Genomic DNA, 23549 nt, shown 5'->3' on the forward strand with positions numbered 1-23549 from the left:
CTGCCAGAGCCCTGCAAAATGACCTCCAGCAGGCCACAAATGTGCATGTGTCTGCTCAAACGGTCAGAAACAGACTCCATGAGGGTGATATGAGGGCCCGACGTCCACAGGTGGGGGTTGTGCTTACAGCCCAACACCGTGCAGGACGTTTGGCATTTGCCAGAGAACACCAAGATTGGCAAATTCGCCACTGGCGCCCTGTGCTCTTCACAGATGAAAGCAGGTTCACACTGAGCACATGTGACAGACGTGACAGTCTGGAGACGCCGTGGAGAACGTTCTGCTGCCTGCAACATCCTCCAGCATGACCGGTTTGGCATTGGGTCAGTAATGGTGTGGGGTGGCATTTCTTTGGAGGGCCGCACAGCCCCCCATGTGCTCGCCAGAGGTAGCTTGACTGCCATTAGGTACCGAGATGAGATCCTCAGACCCCTTGTGAGACCATATGCTGGTGCTGTTGGCCTTGGGTTCCTCCTAATGCAAGACAATGCTAGACCTCATGTGGCTGGAGTGTGTCAGCAGTTCCTGCAAGACTGACCCGCCCGTTCCCCAGACCTGAATCCAATTGAGCACATCTGGGACATCATGTCTCGCTCTATCCACCAGCGTCACGTTGCACCACAGACTGTCCAGGAGTTGGCAGATGCTTTAGTCCAGGTCTGGGAAGAGATCCCTCAGGAGACCGTCCGCAACCTCATCAGGAGCATGCACAGGCGTTGTAGGGAGGTCATACAGGCACGTGGAGGCCACACACACTCCTGAGCCTCATTTTGACTTGTTTTAAGGACATTACATCAAAGTTGGATCAGCCTGTAGTGTGTTTTTCCACTTTAATTTTGAGTGTGACTCCAAATCCAGACCTCAATGGGTTGAAAAATTTGATTTTCCATTTTTTTTTTTTTGTGTGATTTTGTTGTCAGCACATTCAACTATGTAAAGAACAAAGTATTTCAGAAGAATATTTAATTAACTCAGATCTAGGATGTGTTATTTTTGTGTTCCCTTTTTTTGAGCAGTGTATTTTCCTGCTGATTCCACTCCTGGTTTTGTGCTTACAAAGACTGATGCCAACTACTGACCATTTGTAAGTGGCCCAACTCAAAAAATTGCACTTGTGTACACCTATGGCACCCCTAGATATTGTATTGAGTTCTTCTCAGTATAACCAGATAATTTGGCCAGTGCTGGTTAGAAAAATCTGCTTCTAGTGCATCAATTCAAATTGACTACTGTACAATAGAAGGAATCGCCCCAGTGACCTTTTACAAGGATCCCAAGCAGTGGGACTATTGAGCATGTGAAACTACTGACACTAAACACATTAAGTGAACTTTCTGAGGGGGATCTTTAATGTGGAAGGACCTATACCCATGGTGACATGTTCCCAGATGAATTTGGTGAAAATTGAGCAGCTTTCTCTCAGGTTCTACATGGCAGATCAATGTGTTGAGAAGGATGGAAAGCTGCCAAATCCTCATGGATAACAGCTTACATACACTCTGTGGATCGGGAGGGAAGAGATCGCACAGGCTATGTGTCTTTATGTATAGGGAGGTTAGCACAGATGGCAGGGTGAGATGGAGGAAATCAATCAGCATATACAATCCCTCATGATCTATAGAAGGAGAAATCTGTACAGTGAATGAAGCTGTTCGGAAACGCGAGAACTAAGCAGCATCCTAGACACACAAAGCAACATTTTGTAAGATTTGCATTGCATACACTAGTCTAACTGTAGTTTTAAGGTTTTCTTTTGAGAATTTGAGAGGTGGAAGCCTCTTACTGAGTTTGGGCTCATCTTTGTCCTAAAGACCAGAAAATGAAATCTATGCCAGCAAGACATGTGCTAAGATGCATGCCAGCATGTGTCTAAAATGAACAAAGGAATGATTGCAGGCTAAAAAAAAGTTGCACTGATGTGTAAAAATCATTTGTCTGCTACAATGTGGATTTCGGGTGAAGTTATTAATAGTAAATGTAACACTAATTATGTGATTCATAAATTATTTTACTTCAGGCTACCCATGATCAAGCAGTGGTGCTACAAAATGCCCTCCAGAACATTCCTAACCCTACATCAGAATGTATGTTAAGAAACGTAGCAATACGCCTGGCACAACAAATATCTGATGAAGTAAGTGTTCTTCCGTTATGATTTTGGATACCCGATTCACTCAAACTTGTAATTAACAGTTTGAATTCCACGTTTATTTTAGGCTTCTAAATTCATCCCCGATATTTGTGTCATTCGAGCAATACAAAAAGTAATCTGGGCATCTGGCTGTGGATCTGTTCAGCTCGTGTTTTCCGCCAATGAGGAGATAAGCAAAATTTATGAGAAGGTAACAGATGCGTTTTATCCAGAACATTTTTTTGCCAACCTATTATTTTTGTCTAAAGTATCTGAAATGAAAAAAAAATTGAAGCAGCTTGCCTTGCAGAACTGGTGTCTCCAACTTGATTATCTGAATTATCAGATATGATTTCATTGTGCTACACGCTGTGTGTATGGACCCCTATTTATATAGCTCTGCAGATTTAAATTTCACCATCTTTATTTCACAGACCAATGCTGGTAATGAGCCCGACCCAGAAGATGAACAAGTTTGTTGTGAGGCTCTTGAAGCGATGACCTTGTGCTTTGCTTTGATACCAACAGCACTAGAAGCTCTCAGCAAAGAGAAAGCATGGCAGACCTTTATTATTGACTTGCTGCTACATTGTCAAAGCAAGTGAGTTATTTCACTTAATTTTAATTCTGTTGCAAAGGATTTTGATCTGAATTTCACATAGATTAGGCAGATTTTTTTTTTATGGTCCTTTTTAGATGTGTAACTGTTTGAGCCAAACGCAAATTTAAATGTGTACACTGCCTGACGGTCTTTAACCTTTCAAGTACTCTAGAAGTTTTTTCCATTTCATAATTTAATAAGTAGCAACCCTTCTACTGTAAAATTGTTTTTGGGGTACATGAAAGTTTACGCACAGATGTCACCTCCCATAACTCTTCCTTTTAAATGGTTACTGTCATTTCAATAGTACAGGCAAATATAAGAAAAATGTGAGGTCGAGGAGCTGATAACATAACAAATCAACTCTGAGGAGGAGATTCACCTTAGACCGGTGGCATATGCTGGGCTATGATACCCAGGTGCGCTGCCAGATGCAGACAAATGCCTTGTCATAAGTTAGGTGCAGCATCTGGCAGTCCATGTGCTTCAACTATAATCTATGCCAGCCAGGAAAAGTGGCGTAGGAGATAAATGTAGCGGGGCTTCTAGCCTTGCCCTCTCTGTCCTTGTCATGCTCCCTTTTCGGGAAAGTGGTGAGGACTGTGGAGAAATTTTGCACATGGCGTTGAAAAAAACCCTCAAACTTGCAGTTTGCAACTTTTTCACGGCAAAAAGCTGGCATACAAATATGATAAATCTGGCCCTGAATTCTGTGTTGGATATGTTTTGTTACCCAGACAGGCAGCCTGCTCACAGAAGGATCAGGTTACATCATCCCATAGAAGTCCTGTGGGGAGCAATGAGCAGCAGGAACGAGACAGACACCGATATGGTTGTCTGCTTGAAGACTGCTCATGACTTCCCTATAATGTGGTGAGGGTGAATTAGGAAGCAGAATCTGCTTTGTTCGTGTGTATGCTATGGGCAGACATGATGAGCAGCTAGCCCCCACCCACCCTCTCAGAAACAACTGAGAATTATAGATGTGCCCTGCAGAGGCGGGAAATTCCAGATACAAGTCCTGTAATGGTGAGATATTGTGCTATCGCTCATGCATACACATAATGCAGCTTGTTCTGAAGCGACAGGTACAAGCAAGCGAGAAAATGTTATTATATCGTTTTAAAAATGTTTCTGGACGTTTGGTGGTCCTGTTGTACCGTGACCTGCACTGACGCTCCAAATCATGCAGGCTCTTTTGGGTGGACCAGATGTCAGTCTGTCCCTGCATTTCTGAGAGTCTCAATTATTGCACGGAGAGACTGTTGTACTGGCCAGACAACCCCTTTAAATAGCATGGAGAGATTTATCAAAACTGGTGTACAGGGAAATTGGCTTGGTTGCTATGGGCAACAAAGCCAGTTTACCTTTACACCAGTTATGATGAATCTGCCCCATGTCTGTATTCTCTGCACTAAAGATGGTGCTGCTTGCACCCAGGAAGGGATGTCGGCAATGAGAAGAAAACCTCCTATAGGTATCTATGCTTTTATTAGTTCAAATGTGTCTAAAATTCCCAGTCCAGTATTGACAGACGTTGTAATAGCAATCTTTGTCCATGCCAGTTTGTTCAGGCAAGTATCCTTTTGTTTTGCAGACTTGTGAGACAAATGGCACAGGAGCAGTTCTTTCTTATGGCTACTAGGTGCTGCATGGGGCAGAGACCTCTCATTTTCTTCATCACGCTGCTCTTTACAGTACTGGGGGTAAGCCCTTCTTCACATGTTTAAGAGTGTATGATTGGAGATATTTTATGTTTGTCCAAACTTCACCTTCAAAAAACACTACCCAACACCAAGCTTTGTTAAGCTAAGAACTGTTGTATATCTCCAAACTTGTCAATCGTTTTTAATGGTGTCCAGCAGTATGCAGCTTTCAATTAATGTGGTCAGCATAAAATGTCATGTGTTAAAAGGTCATGTTTGATGTAGATTATGTGAGCTGTAAAATGGTGGTCAAATTGGTTACAGTCTTAAAGGGGTTGAACCTGTATATAAGCTGTTCTTCATTAGACTACATATCAGTGGAGCATTTTCTTGCACGATGCTCCCACTTGTCACGCTGCATCACAAGGCTGTGTTTGTTTTGTACTGGTGCCGATGATGTCACCAGGCTCACTTCAAGGCAGAAGTCTCCACTTCGCATAGTGATACGAAGCCCGGTACATCACCGGCACAAAACGAACACAGCCTTGTGATGCAGCGTGACAAGGGGGAACATCGGAGCAAGGAAATGCTCCACGAATATGTAGTCAAGGAATAACGAACAGCTTATATCCAGGTTCAGCCCTGAACCCAGAGAACCCCTTTAAAGGGCAACTGTCAGCAGATTTGTACTTATGAAACTGGCTGACCTGTTACACATGCACTTGGCAGCTCAAGGCGCCTGTGTTGGTCCCATGTTCATATTTTAATATATGCAAATTAGCCTCTAAGAGCAACGGGAGCGTTACCATTACACCTAAAGGCTCAGCTCTGTCTGCAACTGCGCTCCCTCTCCATTTTGATTTAACACGTCATCACACCTGGCCCTGTCAGTGTGATTGGGTCGTGTAAATTGCAGATCTGTTAATCTTTATAGGACTGCCTAAGATAGCACAGTACAGCACTTAGCTATCTACTGCAGTCAGCCTACCTCTGATCTATCAGTATCTGCTATCCAGTAGATAGGGGATAACTTGTATTAACCAGAGTATCTCTTTAAAACAACATTTTTGCAATATATATGAGGGAAAAAAACAGGGGATGTCTCCTTTTTTTTATCATGTTTAACATTGAAGTATTTTGAAACAGCAATCAATAAAGGACTAAATGTGTTTTTTTTTTTGTTTCGTTTTCAGAGTACAGCGAGAGAACGAGCCAAACATTCTGGGGATTATTTCACCCTTCTGAGGCACCTCCTGAATTATGCCTACAATAGCAACATTAACATCCCCAATGCAGAAGTTCTCCTAAACAATGAAATTGATTGGCTTAAAAGGATAAGGGTAAACTTCTCATGTGACTTGAATCAGATATTATTTTTTTTTGTGATATTTTGAAACTTGGTTTTCAAATTTTTAAGATAAAAATGTAGCTGAGGTCTATTTGAAGCCTCAGTCTTCACAGTAGACTGTAGGTGGTGGGAACGGCCAGCAATCTAACAACTGATCCTCTTGTTTTTGGGACTTAAAGGGAATGTGTCATCAAAAAATGACCTATGGTTTAAATAAAGTTTTTATGTTTAACATGTTTTTTAAAAAAAGTTTGTTACTTTAAATTTTTCATGTTAATATCTGACCGCGACATAGAAGGGGTTTGTGTCGGGTGAGTGATCGAATCGAGTCCCCGCGCTGCTGTGGCGGGGACCCAATGCGTCACAAGTCAGCCCGATGCCGTGCAGAGGCTGCCCAATGCCGGCATCGGGAACTGCCTTCCACGGGTGCCGAGGAGATCCAGCCTCAGGCTGAGTTCCTAGGCAACCTGTTAGTGTATGGCTCAGTGTCATACACTAACATACAATACAATACAGATGTATTGTAATGCATTGCAGAGGGGATCAGACCCCTAAAAGGGAACATCATAAATAAAGTAAAAAAAAAAAAAAGTTTTTAATAAAATCAATAAAGTAAAAAAGAAAAAAACGCCCCTTTCACAAAACTGTGCTAAATAGACAATTTTTTTGTCACCTTACATCACAAAAAGTACAACAGCAAGCGATTAAAAAGGCGTACACCCACCAAAATAGTACCAATCTAACAGTCACCTCATCCCGCAAAAAATGAGCCCCTACCTGAGACAATCGCCCAAAAAATAAAAAAAACTATGGCTCAGAATATGGAGACACTAAAACATAATTTTTTTTGTTTTAAAAAAGCTGTTGTGTAAAACTAACATAAAAAAAAAGTATACATATTAGTTATCGCCACGGCTGTAATAAGTTACTCTATAAAAATATCACATGACTTAACCCCTCAGGTGAACACCGTAAAAAAATAAAAATAAAAACGGTGTAAAAAAAGTCATATGCACCCCAAAATAGTGCCAATCAAACCGTCATCTCAACCCGCAAAAAATGAGACCCTACCTAAGATAATCGCCCAAAAACTGAAAAAACTATGGCTCTCAGACTATGGAGACACTAAAACATGATTTTTTTTGTTTCAAAAATGAAATTGTGTAAAACTTACATAAATAAAAAAAAAATTGTATACATATTGGGTATCGCTGCGTCCGTGACAACCTGCCCTATAAAATTACCACATGATTTAACCTGTCAGATGAATGTTGTAAATAACAAAAAAAAAAAAAACGGTGCCAAAACAGCTAGCTATTGTTACCTTGCTTCACGAAAAGTGTAATCTAGAGCAACCAAAAATCTTATGTACCCTAAACTAGTACCAACAAAACTTCCACCCTATCTTGTAGTTTCTAAAATCGGGTCACTTTTTTGGAGTTTCTACTCTAGCGGTGTGGAATTCTTGTGGAACACCTAAAGGGTTAACAATGTTTGTAAAATCAGTTTTGAATACCTTAAGGGTGTAGTTTCTTAGATGGGGTCACTTTTATGGAGTTTCTACTCTAGGGGTGCATCAGGGGGGCTTCAAATGGGACATGGTGTAAAAAAAAAAAAAACAGTCTAGCAAAATCTGCCTTCCAAAAACCGTATGGCATTCCTTTCCTTCTGCGCCCTGCCGTGTGCCCTTACAGCGGTTTACGACCACATATGGGGTGTTTCTGTAAACTACAGAATCAGGGCCATAAATATTGAGTTTTGTTTGGCTGTTAACCCTTGCTTTGTAACTGGAAAAAAAATATTCAAATGAAAAAAATGCCAAAAATGTGAAATTTTGAAATTGTATCTCTATTTTCCATTAATTCTTGTGGAACACCTAAAGGGTTAACAAAGTTTGTAAAATCAGTTTTGAATACCTTGAGGGGTGTAGTTTCTAGAATGGGGTAATTTTTGGGTGGTTTCTATTATGTAAGCCTCACAAAGTGACTTCAGACCTGAACTGGTCCTTAAAAAGTGGGTTTTTGAAAATTTATGAGAAATTTCAAGATTTACTTCTAAACTTCTAAGCCTTGTAACGTCCCCCAAAAATAAAATGTCATTCCCAAAATGATCCAAACATGAAGTAGACATATGGGGAATGTAAAGTAGTAACTATTTTTGGAGGTATTACTATGTATTATAGAAGTAGAGAAATTGAAACTTGGAAATTTGCAAATGTTTTCAAATTTTTGACAAATTTGGTATTTTTTTTTATAAATAAAAAAGATATATTTTTTTTTTTACTCCATTTTACCAGTGTCACGAAGTACAATATGTGACGAGAATCTCAGAATGGCCTGGATAAGTCAAAGCATTTTAAAGTTATTACCACATAAAGTGACACTGGTCAGATTTGCAAAAAATGGCCTGCTCTTAAAGAGGACCTTTCACCGATTATTACACTATGAACTAACTATACAGACATGTAGAGCGGCGCCCGGGGATCTCACTGCACTTACTATTATCCCCAGGCGCCACTCCGTTCTCCTGCTATGCCCTCCGGTATCTCCGCTCACTAAGTTATAGTAGGCGGAGATTCCAGTCACTAAGTTATGGTAGGCGGAGTCTGCCCTTGTTCTGCTCTAGCGCTGGCCAATCGCAGCGCAGAGCTCACAGCCTGGGAGGTTATTTTCTTCCAGGCTGTGAGCTCTGCAATGCGATTGGCCAGCGCTACAGAAGAACAAGGGCAGACTCCGCCTACCATAACTTAGTGAACGGAGATACCGGAGGACATAGCAGGAGAACGGAGCGGCGCCCAGGGATAATAGTAAGTGCAGTGAGATCCCCGGGCGCCGCTCTACATGTCTGTATAGTTAGTTCATAGTGTAATAATCGGTGAAAGGTCCTCTTTAAGGTGAAATAAGGCTGTGTCCTTAAGGAGTTAAAAAGTGGGTTTTGGAAATTTTCCGAAAAATTTCAAGATTTGCTTCCAAACTTCTAAGCCTTCGAACGTCCCCAAAAAATAAAATGTCATTTTCAAAATGATCCAAACATAAAGTAGTCATATGGGGAATGTAAAGTAATTACTGTTTTTGGAGGTATTACTATCTATTATAAAAGTAGAGAAATTTAAATTTGCTAATTTTTTTTTTTTTTTTTTTTGTAAATTTGGTATTTTTTTATTAATAAAAATGATATATTTTTTTTTACTCTTTTTTTTACCACTGTCATGAAGTACGATATGTGACGAGAAAACAATCTCAGAATGGCCTGTATAAGTAAAAGTGTTTTAAAGTTATTACCACATAAAGTGACACATGTCAGATTTGCCCAAAATGACCTGGGCAGGAAGGTGAAAACAGGCCCGGGGTCGAAGGGGTTAAGAACGGCTCAGGCAAAATGGCAGCCTCTATAATCATGTACAGGAAAATAGAATTATATAATCCACAAATAGAAAATAAAAACCAATAAGAAGAAAGGATATGTGTTGCTATCTGATTTTAACTGGTGGATAAAAAATTTAGTGACACATTTCCTTTTTAAAGGGGTTCTGCAGTTTGTTTAAACTGATCTATCCTGTGAATAGATCATCAGCATCTGATCGGCGGGGGCCCACGGTAAACAGTGAGAAAGCCGCGCCGCTGCCTTTTCAAACAGCTGATCGGCGGGGGTCCCAGGTGTCTGTCCCCCGCCGATCAGATGATCTATCCACAGGATAGATCATCAGTTTAAACAAACTGCAGAACCCCTTTAAGCGACTGGCAGAGGTGTCTCACAGCCGATTTCTACTCTCTTCCTATTGAGAACACATACACTGAACAAAAATATAAACACAACACTTTAGGTTTGGCTCCCATTTTGCATGAGCTGAACTCAAAGATCTGAAACATTTTCTACATATACAAAAGACCCATTACTCTCAAATATTGTTCACAAATCTGTCTAAATCTGTGTTAGTGAGCACTTCTCCTTTGCTGAGATAATCCATCCCACCTCACAGGTGTGGCATATCAAGGTGCTGATTAGACAGCATGAATATTACACAGGCGCACATTTGCAATATTCATGCTGTCTAATCAGCACCTTGATATGCCACACCTGTGAGGTGGGATGGATTATCTCGGCAAAGGAGAAGTGCTCACTAACACAGATTTAGACAGATTTGTGAACTATATTTGAGAGTAATGGGTCTTCTGTGTATGTAGAAAATGTTTCAGATCTTTGCGTTTATATTTTTGTTCAGTGTATAAGCTCAGGCGAGCCAAGTGTTTATGGGGTCTTGGGAGAGCTAGCTGTTGGCTGAATTCTGTCAACCGCTATTAAAGGTGTGAAGTTGATATTATTAATGGAAAATATCTGCCTTTTTTTTTTTTTTTTTTTTTTTCAAAGGATGATGTGAAGAGAACAGGTGAGACAGGTATTGAGGAAACCATCCTTGAAGGTCATCTGGGAGTAACGAAAGAATTACTAGCGTTCCAAACACCGGAAAAGAAGTATCACATTGGCTGTGAGAAAGGGGGTGCTAATCTCATTAAGGTATTGTCGCTGCTTTATATTTGGCCCTTATTTACTGAATGCTTCTCTGTTGGTGTCTGCATCGATCTTTCACACCATTACCAAACTTTAACTTTACAAGGTAGTTGTCACATGAGGCTGTTGTATGCCTTGTCCTCCCAGGCAGTAATGCTGTGGTTGGAAGCTGCACTTATAACCTCAATTGTCAACCATTTATCAACATTGAACAGGGCTCTTGAAAATACAGTCTGTTTTTCATGGGTTAAAGCCCACTAGAGCACCATGAATAGAGTTTTTCTGTCCCGAATAAATTATCTGTAAAATGCAGAGGTAAAACCACGTGTTTGTTGTTTTTTTTAGTTTTTTTTTTTTAAACGTATGCATTTTTTTCAAAGCTTTTAAGTGCATCAAAAACGTCCTGTGGAAGCCCAAAAAGAAAAGCTGCAAACCAACCCAGTCAAAGCTGCTAGTTATGAACATGGCATAAATAAAATGGCCTGGTTTCTAGTTAGAAACCTAACTATCTGTGTCCTTGAACCATAGCTTTTTACTTAGTGGTTGGTCATTTTCAGGCTATTGTTCACCAGTGTGTATGTACGATGACTATATGGCATTTACTAATATAGCCTTTTTTGATATCCTGTGCCTTTTGCTATATCTCACAAGCCACGTCTCCTTGTTAGGCAGATCTTCTCAGACTCCTCCATTCAAATGCACTGCACCTGCACTAAACTCCAAACAGTGCAAAATGCAGATGCAGTGTATTTGAATGGAGGAGACATCCCATGGAGAAGAAAAGCACAAGCTCCTCCAGGATGATGCTCTCCGTTACGATCATCTAGGTAAGTAGTGCTTTTTTATTTTTGCAAAACTACAAGGACATAACTATCAGGGCACTAAAGGGGCATACCTAGTGTGAGGGGCAGTAAGGGGACATATCTATTGTAAAGACATGCCTACTGTGAGGGGACACTAAGGGGGCATATCTACTGTGAGGGGACACTAAGGGGGCATATCTACTGTGAGGGGACACTAAGGGGGCATATCTACTGTGAGGGGACACTAAGGGGGCATATTTACTGTGAGGGGACACTTAGGGTCTTCAATACTGCATGAGGAGCACCGAGAGGGCATCATATTGTGTGAGGGCATTAAATGGGCGTCATACTGTCTGTTTTCACTAAGGTACATCACTATTGTAGAGGACACGAAGTGGACATTCTTATTGTGTCGGGGCACTAAGGGAGCACAGTTACTGTGTGGAGGGCACAGAGGAGACTGGTTGGGATTAGAGGCATGGCTTATTGTTTAAAAAGTTGCTACAGTGGGCTACACGCCTTAAATTTTATTGCGGCTTTGACCTTCACCCAACAGGAAAGGGTATGTGGAACTTTACAAAAAGTACTTTAGTACCTTTGACTTATGGAAATGTAACAGAATTTCAAAGTCTGTGCCATGTAATCATCTTAAAACACGTTGGTCAACAGTAGCCAGAAAGTGGCCAACCCCTTTAACTGAATTCTTCTTGTGGATTCTTGCACTTTTTAGCATATGAACAGTATATCAAATACCAAATTCTTTTGGATGTGATATGTTAGTGGATTTTTTTAACCAGCAAGATTCATAGAACAATATGTCTTAAGGATATAAATGAGCAAGCAAAACATATGTCCCAAACAAGATGTGAACAGAGCTTGAGTTGTGATCCTTGGGGACTGTTGTAAGAAATTGTGTATGCTAATGTAGTCCATTTTTATTTTAGGAGCTGATTGATGACTTCATATTCCCAGCATCCAACGTTTATCTGCAGTATATGAAAACTGGCGAGCTTCCGGCTGAGCAAGCTATTCCAGTATGCAGTTCACCAGCTACAATAAATGCAGGATTTGAATTGCTGGTTGCATTAGCTGTGGGATGTGTTCGAAATCTCAGACAGATTGTAGATACATTGAATGAAATGTACTACACAGGTAATGTAAATCATCTTGTTCTGTATATTTCTGTATAAATATGTAAATGCTGTCAAGATTCTCTTTTGTTGCTGGATTTACTCACAATCTCCACTGTCCCAATAGCCTTTCACCATTTAAAGGGGTTGTGCCAGGTTTTGAAATTATTCCATATCCACAGGATAGAGTGATCGTTGGGGGGTCTGACTGCAGGGATCCCAAGCGATCCTGAGAATGAGGGTCCCATTCCCTCGTCCTAATCGATCGGCAGGCCGAGAATGCTCCCTGCCACTTCATTCTCTATGGGACCGCCAGAAATAGCAGAGCATTGTACTCGGCTATTACTGGCAGTGCTGAAGAGAATGAATAGGGCAGCAGGGATCAGTGGTGGTCCTGTCCCAGCAGGTGGATCCCCACTGATCACCTGCTTTTTCCCTATCTTGTAGAGAAGGATAACTTGAAAACTTGGCACATCCCCTTTAAAACATTACTTCCATAAAACTGACCATTTTGGAGATAAACTATTACCAAATGCAGCTTTCTCCCCTTTCAGAATGCATTCATGATAAACCACTTTCTAAATTACTGTTCTTGTTTGTGAAGATGGTCATCTTGGATGGTAAAGCCCAAAGCTAAAACTACAAATCCGATTTAAAGCACAAAAAATTTCTGCTACTGCACTTGAAAATGACCAAAAAGACCTTACACGTCAGATGGACTTTTTGATGGATATCTGCCATCAGTTTGCATCTGTTAGACTCGTTCATGTCATGAAAAGGCACTGATTGTCAGCAGAAAGCTGTGTAATTTGTCTCTCAAAAACGTATGACCAGCTTTACGGTTTGTCTTTTAAAAAGACTTAAACATAAAATTGTGCTCTATGCTGTCGCATTTCTCAACATATTTGGTTGACTTCTTTTTATAATGTGAATCAACTTGACTGAAAGTTGAGGAATCGACACAATGAGCGAAGGATAGATGAACATAATTTCTGGGTTTGTCTTTTTTTGTTAACAGTTGTAGGATGTTTATGTACTTTCTCAATCTTCCTCTACCATATAGGTTGTGAAGCACTTACAGAGTGGGAATACCTTCCCCCAGTTGGACCACGACCGCCCAAGGGCTTTGTTGGGCTGAAAAATGCTGGTGCTACATGTTATATGAACTCTGTGATCCAGCAGTTATATATGATACCTGCTATCAGGAATGGAATTCTTGCTATTGAAGGCACTGGCAGTGATGTTGATGATGACATGTCTGGGGATGAAAAACAAGACAATGAGGTAGCCTAACCAGTCTTACTTACCATGGAGCAAATTTTGATTTTACAATGGTTTCTTCACCTACCAACAGCATAACTGATGAATGTCTGATTGGGGGCCTTACCATTGGGACCTCAACTGGTCACTAGAGCACTGTTCTCAATCACCCTCTTTCTCCTTACTGCACAATTACTGTGAGGGACGGAGCAGTGGTTGTGCATTTACATGGACATCCCATTTAGAGTCCAGATTATCTGACCAATTTCTGTCCAATCAGACCAATAGTTGGTGTGTATAACAAAAGATGTGTGTGTGTGTGTGTGTGTGTAAATGGCCATCTGACCACTGATTGGTCCGAAAATCTGTAAAATAATCTGTTGGTGTAAATGCCCCCTAACACTTGGCTGTTTCCTTCAGTTCTATAAACTTTGAATGGAGCGGCAGGGTGTATTCTCACCCTCCAATCCATTCAAGCACCTAATTTTGGTTGTGCAGTGAGGAGAAACAGCGGCTTGCACATAGCTGATAAATGCGATGTGTAGGAAAACCCCTTTTAAAGGTAGTCTCTTAGCAGGAAATTGACAATTAATTAAACCCGGCATAGCTCAGCTGAATATAATAACACCTTTCACTTAGCCATCCATTGCTTCATTTTGGAGAAAAAGTATTTTTGGTCCTTTGTATGAGGAGTGATTCCTGAGCTTAAAAAAATAAACTAATTCCCACCAAGCTAGCATAAGTGAACGTTTAACTTATTTACCTATTTTTGTGACTACTAACAAGTATGAACACTGAATCTCAAAGCAGAATTATTTTCTCTTGACAGAGTAATGTAGACACGCGGGGGGATGATGTCTTTGGTTACCCTCACCAGTACGAAGACAAGCCCTCACTGAGCAAAACGGAGGACAGAAAAGAATACAATATTGGCGTGCTGAGACATCTGCAAGTTATATTTGGCCACTTGGCAGCATCTAGGTTACAGTACTATGTCCCAAGAGGTTTCTGGAAACAGTTTAGGTTAGTTATATGTGCTATGGTACTAATGTCATAGATCTGTATCCTGCATTTGAATTCATAACTTTGGCTTTCTATCTTTCACTTTGCTCTTTGCAATAGAAAACAAAGAAGCTAAGATTTCTGTGTGATCTTTCATTTGTGCCAAAAAAAAAAAATCTAGAGGTTTCTTTGCTAGGATATGCCATACAATTATGTTTGTGGGGGCCTGACCTCCTGGAACTAACACGCTCGCTCATCCTCACTGTGCTAATGACTACAACAGGTGAATTGGGCTGTGTTCTATTCCCCTGTAGAGCAGGTGGATGGGACCAACATTATGCCGGTAAAATCTCCAAAAGAGCATAGTTTATTCTGAGGATCGTTACGGGTCCTGTATTTGGGGCTCCACTTATCAGGAAGGGATGGCATATTCTAGCAATAGACCCTGGTTTGGAAATATAACTTCTTCAAAATAAAAAGTAAAAAAAGAGCAGATGTCTGCCTCCTATGGACATTAGGCTAAAACTGATTAGCTCAGTGCCTGCAGGAGGGGTATATCTGGTAGGAGGGGTTAACATTTTTTACTTAGTGTCCGCCTCCTATTGGTAGCAGCTTATACCCAAGGTCTTTGCTGTGTCACCAATGAACTAGCAGAGAAAAGGATTTCACGGTAAGTAACAAAAAATCCAATTATTCTAATCATAGGTTTATAATTGCTGTTTTTGTGAGGAGTGGGGATGCATGCAGCAAGGTTAAATTCAAACCCTGTGTGCAGTGCCCTTTTAAGCATACATGCCTTGCGCATCTCTTGACATGTACAACAAAGTAAACTTTATAAGGGTACCTATTGTTTTATGGAAAAAAAACAACTCTTGATGTGTCATAGTTGGTGCTGAGACCCTAACCGAAAAACTAAGCGGCAGAAGTCATTGTGCCCCTACATTTCTGACTGACTCAAAAGCATAACGAGCGGTGTATGGTGGACTCATTGGAGTTGATTCATCATAAGTCATATTTGAAGTCAGTTTTGCTTGAGTCTGTATTGGCGTACCTTGTGCCAAATTTGTCAAATGGTGCGTGGTTGATAAATTTGGTGCAAATGGTCAAAAAGCCCTTTTGAAAGACAATTTTGGAAAGCATGGTTTGATAAATTTCCACCTAGACTTTCTATATGCCTGAACACCGCTATCTCTGTACCTCCAAGGACCAGAAAAGTCGAACTAATAAGAATCAAAGGAGCGTGGCGCTCAGCTGAGCACTTCTGCCCATTCATATTAGCGACTAGATAGGGTCTCATATGCAGTCATACTTCTGCCCATGCATTTAGCTGGACTAGGGCTGAAACTATTAGGGCTCATGCACACAAACGTATTTTCTTTCTGCTTCCGTTCCATTTTTTTTTTTTTTGTGAGCCGTATGCGGAACCATTCACTTCAATGGGTCTGCAAAAACAACGGAAGGTACTCGGTGTACATTCCGTTTCCGTATTTCCGTTCTGCAAAAAAGTAGTACATGTCATATTGTCCGCAAATCACGGTCTGAGGCCCCATTCAAGTCAATGGGTCCGCAAAAAATATGGAACACGTCTGTATTTCATCCGTATTTTGCGGATCCATACTGTAGAAATGCTATGCCCAGCCCATATTGCTCATGTGTTTGGTGATTAATAAGTTACTGTTTCCGATCCGCAAAAAACGATTGCATACGGAAACCATACGGATATGTTTTGTGTAATAACTGCACGGAAGAGGACTTAAATCAGAGGGGGAAAAAACGGACCGCAAAACAACAACTGTCGTGTGCATGAGCCCTTACTCGAATGAATCGAGTAATTCGACAGAAAAAAATCCTTGATGCAAATTTTTTGCATCAAGGATTCGTTTGTGTCATGTGACCACGGAGCGGGAGTGAATCGCTTGCAATTACTTACCACTCCGTGGTCACCCGCCGGCCCGCACCGCGCTGCACTTTCTTCCTGACACATCGTCAGGTCATAGTGCACGTAAGCGCGCAGTATGACCCGACGCTGTGTGACGTTAGGATGGCAGTGCAGCGCGCAGAGAAGAAGATGGATGAGTTGTGGTGCAGCGCCCCTACAGCAGAGGTAAGTACTGTCGCTGGGGACATGGCTAATAGGGGGAGCTGGAGGCACTGGGGTGGGGGAGAGCTGGAGGCACTGGGGGATAGTGGAGCTGATGCACTTGGGCTGATCGCACAGGGAAGAACAAAGGGTGTTGGGGACTGATGGCAGGGGTCTGATGAGTGTTTATAAAGGAAAACAGTCAAATTTTTTCTAATTAGATTACTCGATTAATCGTAAAAATAATCGATAGAATACTAGATTTCTAAAATAATAGTTTACTGCAGCCCTAGTCTGGACTGTTTGGATGTTTTGTATTTTTAAACAAATCTTTCATCTTGGAATTGCCTAAAATCCAAAAGAAATAGATCTGTGATTTGCCCTATGATGATCTTCATCCTTGCTCTGTTTACCAGTGACTGAAATGAAATCCATGCCCTAAGATGTGCTGTGTGAGTACTTCTTAGGACCTGAGGGCGCTTTATTGTAATCTGCTATACAAACTCTAAATGTATCATTATGTAAAATACGGGTTCATTTTTCTATTTAACTTTTTTTTCATCTCTATGTCAGGCTTTGGGGAGAACCCGTTAACCTTCGAGAGCAACATGATGCCTTAGAATTTTTTAATTCTCTGGTTGACAGTTTAGATGAAGCTTTAAAGGCATTAGGTCACCCAACAATGTTAAGCAAAGTCTTAGGAGGTTCCTTTGCCGATCAAAAAATTTGCCAAGGATGTCCTCATAGGTGAGTTTCTAGATAAGTCACTTGAATAAAATGTAGTTCCCCTAACACCAGTGCAAAAATTGATTTTATAAGGCTTTGAAACCTCCATCTTCTAACTTTTCAGGTACGAATGTGAAGAATCTTTTACAACCCTGAATGTAGATATTAGAAACCACCAAAACCTGCTTGACTCAATGGAACAATATGTCAAAGGAGACTTGCTGGAAGGGGCAAACGCTTATCACTGTGAAAAATGCAACAAAAAGGTAAGTTCTCTGCATGATGTACATAGCAGATATTTACACATATATTTTCATTTGCAGAAAAGACATAAGATGTTACTACTGAGGGAGGCTGTGGACGGCCAGGAACTTTCCCTGCAAGGAAAACTTTTTCTACTTCTCACTCTGTCCAATGGCCAGTCTTCCAGGGTCTGGTTTCGAGCTGGGATCAAATGCTTCCATAATGTGCATGTGCCCTAATGGGACATACAGAAGCCCTCCATTCATTTTTATGGGACTGCTGAAAATAGCAGAGCGCTGGCTCGGCCATTTCTGTAATCCCTATAGAAGTGAATGGTGCGGTGGCCACACTTGCATGGTGTGCTTCCCATTTATTTCAATGAGACTTCCAAAAATAGCAGAGCGACACCAAATGTCCCGCTCGGCTTATTTCAGCGCTTCCATAGAAATGAGTGGAGGGTAGCCACGCATACGCAGTGTGCCCTCTGGCACTTTGCGGCCTCCATTCTAATTACCTCTGGGACCTGCACCTATCAGAGATTAGGGGCACATGGACAACAATGGAAATATTCCTTTAATTTATTTGCTACATTTGACACCAAACCGCTTTTCATTATTCAGATTTTTTTCATGTTTGATCGTTTACAGTTGCTTTCAAGCCAGTGTATTAGGGACAACTCTTATCCCCTATTCATTGGATATGGTATAAGTGTCATCAAGTGTGAACGTCTGGGGACCCCCAATTATGATAAAGGGCATTCCACGTTCCTCTGTTTAAATGGAGTATCAGTCGTGCATATTTCCTGCCTCCTTTTTTTGTGGGACTGCTGGAAATAACCAAGCATTGTACATGTATGTTCTTTTTGTGACTCATTGGAAGTAGAGATCTTCTCAGATCTTGGCTTAGGTGCTTCCCTACATACACAAACATATACCGTATTAATCACTCTATAAGAAGCGCCTAGTATTTAGAGGAAGAAAATAAAATGTCATCAGACTAGATCAGAGACTCCTAATCCTCATCAGACCTCAGAACAGACCCCAAATTAGACCACTATTGCTCATTAGACCTCAGATCATACCCCAATTCCTCATTAGACCTCAGATCATACCCCAATTCCTCATTAGACCTCAGATCAGCCTCCCATCAGGCATTAAATAAATGAACTTGCCTCTCCAGCTGCTGACCGTGCCGCCACTCTGCAGATCCAGCGGCATTTCCTGCACTTGCCACTCCCTGGTCTTCTCCAGGTCTCTAGGCGCCTCCCTGCGCTGTGACATGACTTTGACGCTGTATGCAGTCAGGACAGTGCGGTGCCCGGAGAAGACCAGAGAATGGTGAGTACAGCCAGCACCAGGAGCACTGTATTCACCGCTCCCTGGCCGTATTGTGTACTAGTGAGCTCTTACATAATGGAGGCGCTCACCAGTATTTGCTCTATAAAACACACTGCCATTTTCCCCCGGTTTTGGTGGAGGGAAATGTACGTCTTGGGCTACATGCACACGACCATATGAGTTTTGCAGTCCGCAAAAAATAAAAATGGATGACATCCATATGCCATCAGTTTTTTTGCGGATCCATTGTAACAATGCCTAAAACGGAGAAGAATAGGACATGTTCTCTTTTATTTATTTTTTTTTGCGTGGCTACGGAACGGACACACTGATGCGGACAGCACACGGTGTGCTATCCGCATTTTTTGCGGACCCATTGAAATGAATGGGTCCGCATCCTATCCACAAAAAAAACGGAACGGACATGGAAACTAACAACGTTCGTGTGCATGTAGCCTTATGGAGTGAAAAATACATTCAATTATATTCTTTGTCCAGGGCAATGTAATAATGTAGTCAGAGAACTATTTTTGCCAAAGGGAAGTTGGAAATGTATCTCTAACGAAGGTTTTTGTGTCTCCAGGTTGATACAGTGAAGCGCTTGCTAATAAAGAAGTTGCCTCCTGTTTTAGCCATCCAGCTAAAACGCTTTGACTACGATTGGGAAAGGGAATGTGCAATTAAATTCAATGACTATTTTGAGTTTCCCCGTGAACTAGATATGGAGCCATACACAGTGGCTGGTGTAGCAAAATTAGAGGGAGACGACGTAAACCCTGAAAATCAAGTCATCCCCAATGAACAAACTGAAAACGAGCCTGCTGGAAGCACCAAGTACAGGCTAGTAGGGGTGTTGGTTCACAGTGGGCAGGCCAGTGGAGGTCATTACTATTCTTACATCATCCAAAGAAATGGTGGAGATGGCGAAAAGAACCGCTGGTATAAGTTTGATGATGGCGATGTGACAGAATGCAAAATGGATGATGATGAGGAAATGAAAAACCAGTGCTTTGGGGGCGAGTACATGGGGGAAGTATTTGATCACATGATGAAAAGAATGTCGTACCGACGTCAGAAGAGGTGGTGGAACGCTTACATTCTTTTTTATGAGCGCATGGACACTCTAGACAAGGACAACGAACTTATCAAATATATTAATGAACTAACAATCACCTCAAAACCCCATCAGATCAAGATGCCATCCGCTATTGAGCGCAGCGTACGCAAGCAAAATGTGCAGTTCATGCACAACCGAATGCAGTTCAGCTTAGAATATTTCCAGTTTGTAAAGAAGTTACTAACCTGTAACAGTGTCTACCTGAACCCTCCCCCAGGTAAGTTGTATTTCACCTTACAGATATTTGTATAGTGTATCTTATGGTCTCTCTGTTAGGGTACTTTCACAGTTGCGTTAAAGTTTTCCGGTATTAAGTTCCGTTACAGGGGCTCAATACCGGAAAAAATGCTTCCGTTTTATCCCAATGCATTCTGAATGGAAAGCATTCCGTTCAGTATGCATCAGGATGTCTTCGGTTCAGTCACTTTTACGGTATTTTCTCCGGCCAAAATTCCGGAACACTTGCCGGAATGCCGGATCCATTGAAATGTATTAATGCTGGATCCGGTACCAAGTGTTCCGGAAAACTGCATCCGGTTTCCTGGTCTGTGCATGCGCAGACCTTTAAAAATGTTAAAAATAAATAAATATTGGATCCGTTTTTCCGGATGACACCAGAGAGATGGATCCGGTGTTTCAATGCATTTGTCAGACTGATCCGGAAACCAATGCTATCCGTTTGCATACGGATTTCCGGATCCGGCAGGAAGTTCGGCAACGGAACTGCCTGCCGGAATCCAACAATACAAGTGTGAAAGTACCCTTAAAGGGAGTTTCCACTTAAACAACACAAGTGTCTGATCCGCAGGGGTCTGACTGCTGGTGCGCCTACCCATCACAATCAACTCCTGTGAGACTGCCAGAGGTAGCAAGAGAGCTGCTGCTGCCTTTTTTCAGCAGTTCCATTGGATAGCTGTCATACATTTAGACCATTTTCTATGCCTCAAACAGGCTTAGAAAATGGTAAATGAGACGGCCTGCCACGCCACATTTTTTTTTAGACCTGGCATGAGCGGGGTGAAGTCGCAGATTGGGGAGCAAAGGACCTTTGCACCACAATCTGCACCAGAAATTAGAGAACAATTTATGAACACTTGATTTTTTTTCATAAATAATGTAATCTACATCATTTGAATTTTTTTTGTAAGGGGTACACCATGCCATTAAAACAGTGCTTTCCAAAATAACCAAAGTATATTAACATAAAACCTTTATTTTTCAAAAAACCTGATAATCCTAATTAGAGAACAGCAATGACTGTAGCACAGAGAAAGATTGAAACAAAATTTTCTGAAGGTTGCACCAGTCACCAATCAGTAGACGTGTACAGGCCCTAGATTTCAGCACTTCTGCGGCCACAGGACATCACTATTCTCTCTGGTGGGATTTTGCTCCACTCTTCTTCCAGTCTCTTCAACAGTTCTGTGACTGTTGTGGGTTTTTTGACCATAACTTTGTCACCAAGCATTTTCCAGAGGTTTTCTATTGGGTTTAGATCAGGACTTTGGGCTGGCAATTTCATTGTTTCAATGTTTTCAGATTTAAGGAACTGCTTTACCCGTTTTGATGTGTGATGGGGGGGAATTGTCCTGCATGAACATTGCTCGCTGATTGAGTGATGAACGCAAGGAAGGAGCCATGTGTTGTTGAAGAAGGTTCTGATCCACACTTGCATTCACTCTGCCATGTAGCTGTATGAGAGGTCCAACTCCTGCTGCAGAAACCATTCCCCAAACCATGACACTTCCTCCTCCATCTTTCACTGACTTCTTTACACACTTTGGGTTCAGTCTTTTTCCAGTTTGTCGACGAACATAATGTTTCCCATCAGACCCAAATAAATTAAACTTGCTTTCATCACTAAATTGAACTCTGGAGCACTTCTCCTCTGTCCACACAGCATGCTCCTCAGCAAAGGTGAGTCTAGCCTTTTGATTCTTTCTGCTAATGAGAGGTTTGGTCAGTGCAGAGTGGGCTTTCAGTCCAAATGCTCCTAAACGTGGAGACCCTGAATGACGAGACAGATCCTTACCCTGTTCAGTGCGGAATTGGCGAGCAATTCCAGCTGCAGTGTCGAAACGATTACCCATGGAGATTCTCCGCATTATCCTGTCCTCTCTTGCATTTGTCTTTCGAGGCCGACCAGCCTTCTTGGGGGACTTGAATGAGTTTGTGATGTTGTAAAGATGCAAAATTCTAGAAATCACAGACTTGGAACGACCAACTTCTCTTGCTATGGCTGATGGGGTCACCCCTTTGGCCTTCATCTGGACAACCTGCTGCCGGAGGGTTTCAGTCACTTTGGAACGGCACACCATTTTGGCAAAGTCGGTGAAAACTGGAAAGTTAGGCTGCCAGTTAAATAGGGTTTGTCAGATCATTAAGGAAATTAGCACCAGTTGCCAGATTAACACCAATAACTTGCAGGTATCTGAAAGTGTTCTCTAATTTAGATCAATGTTCTTTTTAAATTTCTCATTTACATTTTTATTCTGTGCTTTAGAATAAATACAATTTTATGAAATCTTAAAATACTGCTATTTTACTCGTTAGGATATATTCACATAGGACTGCACAATGACCTTGACATTTCAGAAATTGTGTGTTTGTTCTCTAATTTTGATCGCCACTGTACGTCTAATTTAGGCTACTTCTACACTCTCGTTTGGTGCGGATCCGTCATTGATCTGCACAGACAGATCCGTTCAGATAATACAACCGTCTGCATCTGTTCAGAATGGATCCGTTTGTATTATCTTTAACATAGCAAAGAGGGATCTGTCTTGAACACCATTGAAAGTCAATGGAGGACATAGAAAACTGATCCGTCCCCATTGACTTATTGTGTGTCAGAACGGATTCGTTTGGCTCCGTTTCGTCAGACGGACACCAAAACGCTGCAAGCAGCGTTTTGGTGTCTGCCTCTAGAGCGGAATGGAGACTGAACAGAGGCAAACTATTGCATTCTGAGCGAGTCCTTATCCATTCAGAATGCATTAGGGCAAAACTGATCCATTTTGGACCGCTTGTCAGAGCCCTGAACGGATCTCCCTAACGGAAAGCCAAAACGCCAGTGTGAAAGTAGCCTTAGTCGTATTTGTTTGAAAAATTACCCCCTTAGCCCCTATCCTTTTAACCCCTTAGGGACGCATGACGTACCGGTACGACATGTTTCCCGAGTCCTTAAGTACCCATGACGTACCGGTACGTCATGAGTTTAAAACGAGATTGCGGTGCTGCGGGAGTTAATCGGAACAGGATGCCCGCTGAAATCATTCAGCGGGCATCCTGTCACAACACCGGGCGGGGGAGGGTCATATGACCCCCCTCGTATTGGCGATCGCAGCAAACCGCAGGTCAATTCAATTCTGCAGTTTCTGATCCGCGGAGATCAAACTTTAAAATGCCCCAAATAAAGTTTTATTTCACCCCCCCCTGCACCTCTGAATAATTTTATGCCGGCGGGTGGTGCAGGGGGGGTTGCGGGCGGTGCGGCAGGTGGGATCGCGATCCCCCGCCCGCCTCCTCTTGAATATTCATTGGTGTCCAGTGGTTATACCAGAGTGTCAGCACATTGCTGACACTCTTGTATAAACGGCTGACATCTGTGCTGTGA

At 41.8% G+C, this 23549-nt stretch overlaps 1 protein-coding gene across 3 annotated transcripts in view; it reads left to right on the forward strand.

Annotated features, from left to right (window-relative positions):
* Nucleotides 1-23549, forward strand: part of USP9X (ubiquitin specific peptidase 9 X-linked) — a 155091-nt gene that overhangs the window by 101708 nt on the left and 29834 nt on the right. For all 3 annotated transcript variants that reach the window (XM_040423797.1, XM_040423799.1, XM_040423798.1), the window contains exons 24-35: nucleotides 2018-2134; nucleotides 2217-2342; nucleotides 2566-2732; nucleotides 4330-4438; nucleotides 5572-5718; nucleotides 10095-10241; nucleotides 11983-12190; nucleotides 13232-13452; nucleotides 14258-14451; nucleotides 17084-17257; nucleotides 17361-17502; nucleotides 19400-20150. In XM_040423797.1, the coding sequence (XP_040279731.1) occupies nucleotides 2018-2134; nucleotides 2217-2342; nucleotides 2566-2732; nucleotides 4330-4438; nucleotides 5572-5718; nucleotides 10095-10241; nucleotides 11983-12190; nucleotides 13232-13452; nucleotides 14258-14451; nucleotides 17084-17257; nucleotides 17361-17502; nucleotides 19400-20150 (2503 nt within the window). The remainder of the gene's footprint in view (nucleotides 1-2017; nucleotides 2135-2216; nucleotides 2343-2565; nucleotides 2733-4329; nucleotides 4439-5571; nucleotides 5719-10094; nucleotides 10242-11982; nucleotides 12191-13231; nucleotides 13453-14257; nucleotides 14452-17083; nucleotides 17258-17360; nucleotides 17503-19399; nucleotides 20151-23549) is intronic.

Source organism: Bufo bufo, chromosome 3 (genome assembly GCF_905171765.1).
Source record: "Bufo bufo chromosome 3, aBufBuf1.1, whole genome shotgun sequence".
NCBI classification, from domain to species: Eukaryota; Metazoa; Chordata; class Amphibia; order Anura; family Bufonidae; genus Bufo; species Bufo bufo.